Source organism: Elephantulus edwardii, unplaced genomic scaffold, assembly GCF_000299155.1.
Source record: "Elephantulus edwardii isolate Elephantulus edwardi_28Jun2011 unplaced genomic scaffold, EleEdw1.0 scaffold00099, whole genome shotgun sequence".
Classification (NCBI taxonomy): Eukaryota; Metazoa; Chordata; class Mammalia; order Macroscelidea; family Macroscelididae; genus Elephantulus; species Elephantulus edwardii.
The window spans coordinates 12,466,439-12,477,053 of NW_006399849.1; the positions used below are offsets into that span (position 1 = coordinate 12,466,439).

General features: G+C 39.1%; 1 protein-coding gene across 1 annotated transcript in view; it reads left to right on the plus strand.

Annotated features, from left to right (window-relative positions):
• Positions 1-10,615, plus strand: part of ANKRD55 (ankyrin repeat domain 55) — a 229,439-nt gene that overhangs the window by 207,873 nt on the left and 10,951 nt on the right. Inside the window, exon 10 of the mRNA XM_006891541.1 lies at positions 10,091-10,183. Coding sequence (XP_006891603.1) covers positions 10,091-10,183 — 93 coding nt within the window. The remainder of the gene's footprint in view (positions 1-10,090; positions 10,184-10,615) is intronic.

Here is a 10,615-nt window from a genome sequence, read left to right on the forward strand (position 1 = left end):
TATTTCCATACTTGAAAACTCAACCTCCTTTGCCTTTTCTGTTATCTAAATGTTTTCTGTTGTACAACAGAAAACACAGGTCTAAGTATAGGTTTTGCATAAGCACAATGAAGTTTTCTGGGACTCCCATTTTCCTTAAGATTAGCCATAATTTGTTGTGATCCACACAGTCAAATGCCTTTATATAGACATTCTTCTGGTACTCTTTGCTTTCTGTCAACATCCATCTGATATTGGCAATAATGTCTGTAGTGCCACCCAGGGATAATTCCCTTTAAATTACAGGTCTTGAAGTTATTTGACTTTCAGAATTCAAAGGCATAAAAATAAAGTGAAGCACACTGTACAAGAATTTAAAAAAATTTAAAAAGTCAGATGGCTCAAATCCACCAGCTGCTTAAAGGGAGAAAGATAGACAATCTTCTCCCATGATATAAACTGCCTCTGAACACCCACTGGAGGGTCAGTTATGGGTCAGTTCTAAGTGAGTGGTACACAACAACAGTCCTTGATTTCTAAGAGATAATCTTGATTTCTAAGAGATAATCTTTAGAATGTTCTAAATAATAAAAATATCTTTGGGAGCTAAAGCAACTAGGCAACATTTATCCACATTTTTTAATTTGTAATCGTTCTTATCCATGCTTTGTATTTGGCAATGAAAATGAGAATTGTGTTAAACTAAAGTGTTCCCTTTGTTCGGTGTGCACATGTAAGAACGTAACTGATAAATTGAACAGATTATCAGATCAGAGCAAGAAAACACTGCTTGGTTCAAGTTGAGAAGGTGTATGCCAGGGATGTGTCCTGACTCCATGCCTTTTCAACCTGTATGCAGAACAGATTATCCATCAGGCTGGGTTCTATGAAGAAAAATGTGGTATCAGGGTTAGAGATAGATTCATCAACAATCTGTATTATGCAGATGACACAACCCTTCTTGTTGAAACTGAGGAGAACCTGAAGTACTTGCTGCAGAAGGTTAAGGGCTGCAGCCTTCAATATGGATTGAGGCTCAATATCAAGAAGATTCTCACCACTGGGCTAATTGGCAGCATCAGGAAGGACAGAGATGAGATTGAGACTGTTAACAGCTTTAGTTCCCTTGGCTTCATAGTCAACACTCTTGGCACCAGCAGCCAGGAAATAAAAAGACGTATTGTGATAGGAAAGTCAGCTGTTAGAGACCTCCAAAGTAGTGAAGAACAACGATGTCTGTCTGGAGACTAAGGTGCGCCTGATAAAGGCCATAGTCTTTGCAATCACTTGCTATGCGTCAGAGAGCTGGACAACGACTAGGAAGGATAGAAAAGACATCTTTGAACTGCGGTGCTGGAGAAGAGTATTGAATATACCATGGACTGCTAAGAAAACGAACAGGTTCATCCTAGAGAGAATTAGGAGGCGCCTAGGAGGCAAAAATTCTGAAGCTTGGTCTAACATATTTTGGACATGTTGCAAGGAGGGACCAGTCTTTGGAGAAGGACATCATGGTTGGGAGGGTGGAGGGATGTGCAGGAGAGGAAGACATTTTATGAGGTGAATTGATTCCGACACTGAGGTAATAGGCATAAGTGTGTCAGAGACAGTGAGATTGGCAGAGGATAGAGCAGAGTTTAGGGCTGTTGTACATAGGGTCGCTATCAGTCACAGGTGACTCGATGGCACATAACAACAATAATAACATACAAGCAGGAGTAGCATCTGCTTCCTAAATAACATCCCTCTGGAAACTCTATGAACTTTGATAAATGTTGATAATTATAGAAAGGCTCACTATGAGTTGTGCTCGACTTGACGGCAATCGACAACTTACAATAAAGAACTCTTTTCTTTTAAAAAAATAATAATGGCAAATATCCACGTAGGAGACTAGAAAGTGTGCCTAGTCGTCATCAAAGGTACAACTTAGGTGTCTGCCCTGCACCTGGACCCACCTGGAGTAATGGAAGATGGACCTTGACTAATGCTGCCTTGTTTGTTGTGCAAAAGATCACTTTACCAGACAATCAGCACTGCTATTGTGATCCTAATTCCTTCTTAAGTAGACACCTGGGTGAAAGAATCATCAAAATAGGCCCTAAAATACACTAAATTCTTTGTTTAAACTGAGATAGAGCATTAGAGTATGGAAGTATCAGGGTAAATACAGGAAAATTTTTTCAAAAACCCAAACCCACAACAATTTTTACAGCAATATAATAAGCGTGAAACAAGCATAACGCCTGTATTCTGAGGCAACCATTTTCATAATGATGTTTGGTTTGGGGGTTTTTTAATTGTGGTAAAATACATATAATGGAAACCTTACCACTTTGACCGCTTTTCAACATATAATTCAGTGAAACGAATTATTTATACAATGTTGTGAAACCAACACCGCCTCCAAAATATTTTCATCACCTGAAACAGAAAATCGGTATCCGTTAGGCGATAACTTCCCCTTCCTACCTCCTTCAGCTTCTGGTAATCACTGATCGACTTTTGTCTCTACACTCATTGGTTCATAGTAGTCCTCCATGGGGTTTCTCTGACTATGAATCTTTATATGGGAGGAGTCTGCCCATCTTCCTCTCATGGAGTAGTTGGTGGATTCAAACAATGGACCTATGAAATCAAATTGTTCTCCCTGTAGGTGAACAATTTACCTGCCAATTAGCAACCCAATGTATTACTCTGCCACTAGTACACTAGCATGCCTCTGTGTGTCTAAAAAAAAAAAAATTAAAAAAAAAAACCCACCAAAACAAAACAAAAAAACCCAACAAAAACAACCTCAAACTCATTTCCATCAAGTCAGAACCCATTCATAGCAGGCCCCTGGCAGATGTTCAGAGCCTTTATGCAACAAGGAAGCAGATAGACAATTTTTTTCCTCACTTCACCCAAGAAGACCCTGGTGGAGTCAAACTATCAGAGAGCTTCTGCTTACAAATATAATTTTTTAAAATCTGAGATATTAATTTGAAGATATTAATTTTTTCTCATCTATAGGGTATTTAGGGAGCACTGGTAGCCTAATGGCAAGAAGCTGCACTGCAATCCCAAAGGCACGCAGTTCGAATCCACCAGCTGCTCTATGGAAGAAAGATAAACGGTCTTCTTCCTTGAAATTAATTGCCTCTGAAAACCTACCTGCAAGAGGGTAAGCTACAAGTTGGTGCTGCCTCAGTGGTACACAACAACCACCCTGGGTATCGAAACTCTACTCACCTTGGCTCCTTGGAGGCACCCTTGCCCCTCAGTAAAACTATATCGTACTTTGATCATGTTGTCAAGAGGAGCTAGTCCTTGGAACAAGATGACAAGGAAAAGTGGATGGTCAGAGAAACAGGGAAATGGAAGACCCTCAACATGATAAATGAAAGCAGAGGCTTTAACAGTAGGCTCAAGGATCTCAGATATCATGAGAATAGGACACATTTTTGATCTCTTGTCCTTAAGGTTGCTATGAGCAATATACTTAGCTGTATGTTGTTGCTGTTGTTATGTATATATGTTCAAGTCAGAATCAACTCAGTACTGACTCTCCAGTGGACCTTACAAGACAAATAACAATAGCAGCAACAACCGCACCCTCTTTTCACGTAGCTGCTTTCTTTTTCTTTCAAACTTAAGGAATAGATTAAAATCTCTATTTTTCTTATCCTTCTCCCATTTTATTGCATCTCATTCATTTTCATTCCAACCTATTCTTTATGGTCTTCTACTCATATTTCATTACTGTTGAAACAGCTTGTTTTCGAGAGAATAACATTCTCAACATTCCATTTCTTAAAAGTCATAATTTGGAGAGTTTATTCTTTCTCTGAAAATTTTGTATGATTTCTTTTCTGGTGTTTACTTTAATAGTCTTTCTGTGTATGTGTGTCTAAGTGTTCTGTCATTGAAAGAAAGTATTATTATAAAATTTGTTTAGAAAATTGACTATATTGCTGCAGAAAGTGAATGAAATATAGTAAACAATATGACTGCAAACAAAAATGAGATACTATCTTACCACAGCAGCGATAACAAAGTTTAACAGTATGGCAAACAATAAATGTTGAGGAGGATACAGGGAGGTATCTCATGAATTACTGTTATGATTTTAAAATAGTACAACTACCATGGAAATCAGTCTGATGGGTCCTCAAAGCAGTGAAGATAGAAATCACATATAATCCAGCTATTCCACTACTGAGAACATTGCATCTCATTCACTCTCATTCTTTCTTTCTTTATTATCCGTTTGAAAACAAGCTATTTCAGCAGTAATGAAATATAAGCAGAAAACCAGGAAGAGCACAGAGATGCAATAAAGTGAATAAGATACCCAGGAAATCAGAGCTGAGGCATTAATATGTATACCTGTGTTTATCACAGCTTTATCCACAATAGCAAGAAAATGAAAATAGCCCAAATGCCCATCAACAGTGAATAGATAAAGTGTGGTTCTCTCCGATGCATAGCAAGTGATTAAAAAGACCATGACCTGAATCAGGCACACTCTAGTCTTCAAACTGACATTATCACTCCTCAGGAATTTGGAGAGGTCCCTGACAGTGGACTTTTCCAATGGAATACACCTCCTGATCTCCTCACTGCTGGTACCAAGGGTGTTGATTGTGGATCCAAGTAAAATGAAGTAATTGACAGTTTCAATCTTTTCTCCATCTGTCTCTATCAGTCCAGTGGTGAAAGCATCATTTTTGAAAGGTGGAGGGTCAGCAAAAGAATGGAAGATCTTTAACCAGATGATTGATCCAGTGACTGCAGCAATGGGCTCAAGTATGTCAGAAATGAGGATGGCACAGGATAGGATGGAGTTCAGATCTGTTGTTCATAGGATCACTAAGAGGCTTACCCAACCCATAACACCTAACAATGACAACAAGGGCATTGTGCTAAGTGAAATTGTTCCATCACAAAAGTACAAATACTCCAAAAGACTGCTACTATGATAATGGACAGTAACTGAAGGGTGGGGGATGGAGAGAGCAGAAAGAGAACATAGAGACTATGCACACTACAAAGGACCAGGAAAATGGAGGATCATCCTGGGAAGAATGTTAAAGACAGTACAGTGAAAGCAATTAGCAAATAGGAATAGGATATATATAACTGCTCAAGAGAGGAGGGGAAGGCAGAAAACCACTAGGACACAGATTGGTGGACAGACAGGATGTGAAGAAATAGACAAAGGGCAATGGGGACTTGATGAGATGAGATCATAAAAGGCATTACTATTGTTGTTGATCATGTATCAGCAAGTCAGAACCAATTCTGAGCTGATCCTCCATAGGTTTTCAAAGGCAGTAAACTGCACAGGAAGAGATTGCCCTTCCTTCTTTCATGGAGTAGCTGATGGATTCAAACTGTGTGCCCTTGGGGTTACAGTGTGTGTGGTTTCTTACCACTAAATTAAACCATCAGAACTCCCTAAAAGGCATTGATGTTATTGTTTTTAGATGCCATTGGACTGTAGATGACTCATAGCAACCCTATGAATGAAAGACCTGGACACTTCTATAACTTTCATCATTTCTCCACATCAATAGAGTTTCTTGAGACAAGCTATTTCAGAAGTGTATTCCACTCCTCCTTCCAAGCTTGCTTTAATTGGGGTGCTCCACCAAACACCACCATGGGTAACCATAATTGCATTTGACACATCAGTGACACAGTGTTCAGCTTCACAGCAACCACAATTTACCTCTATACAGCCAATGGACAGACCAGTGCTATACCACTTAGAAGAATATTTGAACTAAAACAATTAAAACCAGGTTTAAGGGCCGCAGATTAAAATCACCCACCTTTGGCTTGGTTGTTGTTGTTGACTGCCTTCAAGTCAAGCATGACATAGCAACCCTGTGAACAAAAGGCCTGGAGCCCGCCCTAAAACTATAAACATTTATTAAAGTTCATAGAGTTTCCGAGGCAAGTTGTTTAGGAAGTGGATGCCACTCCTGTTTCCAAACCTGTCATAGAATGTTATTGGTTGAGCCACCTGTGATACATAGCGACACTATGTATAGCAGCTCTGAACTCTTCCCTGTCCTGAGCCAGTATCACTAATTCTGACACACCAACCCCCATTGCCCAATTACTATATCAATCCATCTCATCCGGAGTCTCCCTCTCCTGTACTGTCCATCTACCCTTCCAAGCATGATGTCCTTTTCCGAGGACCGATCTCTCCTGTCCATGTGTCCAAAGTAAGTGAGGTGGATCTTCAAAATCCTAGCCTCCACGGAAAGACTTGGTTTCACCCTCTCCAAGACAGACCTATTTGTTTTCTTGGCAGCCCATGGTATGTTCAAGACTCTTTTCCAGCACCACAACTCAAAAGTATCTATTCTTCTTCTGTCATCCTTAGTTATTGTCCAATTTTCTGAAACATAACAAGTAACTGAGAAAACCATAGCGTGGATTAGGCACACCTTTGTATCTAGACTGACATTGTTGCTTTTCAGCAGTCTGGAGAGGTCCATGACAGCAGATTTTTCTAATGCAATTTGTCTTTTGACTTCCTGACTGCTGGTATTAAGAATGTTGAGTGTGGCTCTGAGCAAGCTGTAATTACTAACAATCTCAATCTCTTCTCCATCAAATATGGTGTTGCCAATTGGCCCAGTGGTGAGAATCTTTGCTTTCTTGATGTTGAGCTTCAGTCTATATTGAAGACCAGAGTCCTTGACCTTTTGTAGCAAGTCTTCAGGTCTTCTTCAGTTTCAGCAAGCAAGGTTGTGTCATCTGCATATCTTAAGATGTTAATGAGTCTCCCTCCAATCTTGATGTCACACTCCTCCTCATAAAGCCCTGCTTCCTGAATGATCTGTTCTACATACAGATTGAAAAGGTACAGGGACAGGATGTGTCCCTGATTCAGTCTTTTCTTGATTTTAAAACATGCAATGGTTCCTTGCTCTGTTCTGAGGACTGCTTCTTGGTCCAAGAATAGGTTTCATATAAGCATGATCAAGTGCTCTGAGATTCCTATTTTCTGGATATAGATTGAAAAGGTATGGAGACAGAACACATCACTGACTCCTTTTCTGATTTTGAACCTTGCTCTGTTCTGAGGACTGTTTTCTGGTCCAAGTGAAGGTTTTGCATGAGCACAATCAGGTGTTTTGGGATTCTCATTTTTCTCTAGGTTAGCCACAATTTATTGTGATCCACACAGTCAAATGCCTTTGCAAAGTCAATGACACATAGATAGAAATTCTTCTGGTATTCTCTTGTACTTGCTGGTAGTAGCAATTAATTATACAAAATACACTGTGTGTGAATGATTATATAAAACCCAATGTGCATGAATGATTCATGTTAAAAGTTATCCAAAAGTTATTGGAACAGTATTACATCGACAGAGAAACAACTTAGAAATATAAACTTAAGTCTAGAAGAGTTCATGGCACTAGGGACATCATTGTCAATGTCAAATGGATCTTGGCCAAAAGCAGAGAGGAATGTCTGTGTTTCATTGACTATTCAAAGGCATTTGACTGCATGGATCACAACAAATTATGACTAACCTAGAGAAAAATGAGAATCTCAAAACACCTGATTGTGCTCATGCAAAACCTACACTTGGACCAGAAAACAGTCCTCAGAACAGAGCAAGGTTCAAAATCAGAAAAGGAGTCAGTGATGTGTTCTGTCTCCATACCTTTTCAATCTATATACAGAACAGACCATTCAAGAAGCTGGACTTTATGGGGGGGATGTGGCATCAGGATTGAAAGAAGACTAATCAACAACCAGTGTTACGCAGATGACACGGCTTATCTTGCTGAAACTAAGGAGGGCCTGAAGCATTTGCTGCAGAGGGTCAAGGACTGTAGTCTGTAATGTGTAGTGAAGCTCAACATCAAGAAAATGAAGATTCCCACCACTGGGCCAATTAGCAGCATTATGATAGATGGAGAAGAAATTGAGAGTGCTAAAAATTTCACCCTATTTGGTTCCACAATCAACATTCTTGGTGCCAGCAATGAAGAAATCAAAAGACAAAGCTTCTTCTTAGAAGCAAGGATTTTGAGATTCCTGAGTAATTTGTTGTTTTTCCCCTCTCTGGATTTTTTACAGTAATTAATTTTATATTGTGTTTCATACATATACATTGTTTTTTATACAATCTTTCATTTACGTTGTGTGTCGTTGTCAGTTTGCAGCAACTTGACAGCGACACTCTGATCGGGGTAAGCACAACAGAGATAAATTGCTCCTGGAGAGGATCAGAGAGTCAATCCAGCTCAATTTTATTGGGATCTGCAGTGCACTTATATACAAGCATGTAAACAGGAAGACAGGATAGGGTGGGCTTTCATATGTGGGACATGTGGATTGGTTAGGAGAACCTCAGCCTCCTGCGGACCATGCAGCACCCATCTTCCCAGGTGGTGAGATTTCTCAAGCTTATACAGTCAAACACAGGGGAGCTTTCTCCATCCCATACTAAAGGCTGTTGGGAGGCTTGCACTCATCTGGAGCTTAGGCTATCTGTCCTATCCAGATGCCCTCCCTTCTTCCCCAACATCCTACAACAATTGTATTTCATAAAGTCATTCATATACATTGTATTTTATACAATTAATTACCATTGATCTACACCTGTTATTACTTAGGCTTTTCAAGTCTCCATTGAATCTTTTCCATTCCTCCAACTACTCCCTAGCCCCAATCTGCCCACTAAACTCTTCTGTCCTAATGATTCCCAGTATACCCCTTTTACCTTCCCCTTTTTTATATTTATACACATCTTACTAATTATCCTTCTATTTTTATGATCATAGTCTTATGTAGTCTTTGTTCCTCCTTGGTCATTCCTCAGTAATATGGAAGGTCCCTGATAGCAGACTTGCCCATTGCAATACATCTCCTAATCTGGCTGCTGGTACTGTGGGTTTTGACTGTGGATTCAAGTAAGATGAAATTGTTTACAGTTTCAGTCTTTTCTCCATCTAGCATGATGCTGCTCATGCTCTAGTGGTGGGGATTTTTGTCTTCTTAATGTTGAGATGCAATCCAGATGGAAGACTGTAGTCTTTAATCTTCTGCCCCAAGCACTTCAAGTCCTCCTCAGTTTCAACATGCAATATTGTATCATCTACCCAGCACAGACTGTTGATGAGTCTTCATAGAGTCCATCTTCTTCAATGATTTGTTCAGTATATGTTTTCAAAAGAAAGGATACAACCTGGATGCATGCCTTTCCTGATTTTTAACCATGCAGTATTCCCTTGCTCTGTTCAGACAACAGCTTCATGGTGTAGGTCTAGGTTTTGTATAAGCATAAGGAAGTGTTCTGGGATTCCCATTCTGCTCAGTGTTTACCATAGTTTGTTATGATACACACAGTGAAATGCTTTTGCATAGTCAATAAAACCAAATAGGCATTCTTATGCCAGGATTAAGAAATAATACTTGCAAAGATAACATCTCACCAATCCATTCCAAAGAACTGACAGAGATCTTGGAAGTTATGCCTCATCCCTGTTATTATCTTTTTCTACTTTAAATTTTATAAATTTAGACTAGAATTGCTTGTTCATAAAATTGTATAGGAACTTACACTTATATAAGAAATATTTCCATTGTCTTTTCTTCACACAAAGAGCAATGATTGGCACAGAATTGTTTATGTGCTGTTGAGTCAGAATCAATTCATAATTGACACTCTAGAATGTTATCAGGGGCAAATCACATGGGAAAGGATTGCCCATCTTTCTCCCATAGAGCAATTGGCCGGCATATAATAGATATCCAATAAATCGTTGTTGTTATTATGTTTGTGGGAGTTCTGGTGGCATTATAGGTAATATGTTGGATTTTTAACCAAAAGGTCAGCAATTTGAATCCACCAGTTGTTCTGAATGAGGAAGATGGGCAGTCTTCTCCTATAAAGTTTTACAACATCAAAAACACAATACAGGTTTTCTACCAGTTGAGCGAGAATGGGACAATATATATGTGGTAATAATCGTTATCTGCATCTTATGTTTAGTGTTCTCTATCAAAGTTCATGATACTATTTTCTGTTGAGCATTATAATTTGCACAGAAGTGAGAAAAATAACCAATACAAATATACTTATTTCTAGGGCAAAATTTTCAACACCTCTTTCCAAACAGACCCAAAATCAGGGATCTTCCTCTCACACGGAACAATCTGGCTCCCCTCCCAGACCAGAAATGTAAGTATCATGACTCGTCCTCGGCTTCCTTTTATGTATTAACAGGTGGAGACATGATGAGAGGTTACTTCCATTTACTTCTGTCTTCAAAGGATTATCTGGAGTCAAAACTTGTAAATAAATATCAGGGAAAGCAGGCAGAATATTTAAAGCTCTTGCAACTTACTCAGGCTTGGAAAATAAATAGATTTATTTCTCTGAGGAATTTTTGTGCTTTGGATGATAATTTTTTTTCTTCTTCTCATTTCTTTAATGTCTTTCCCCCCCCTTTTTATTAATTTTAATGAAAGTTTACAGAAACTTAGAGTTTCCATTCATTCATGGTTGCACTTTTCTCTTTGTCCACCTCCTTGGCCCAATTTGCTCCCCTCCTTGAAAAGTAAAAGAAAAATCCTTTCATTGTTATACAATCCCTCCCCCCAAGTCCACTCC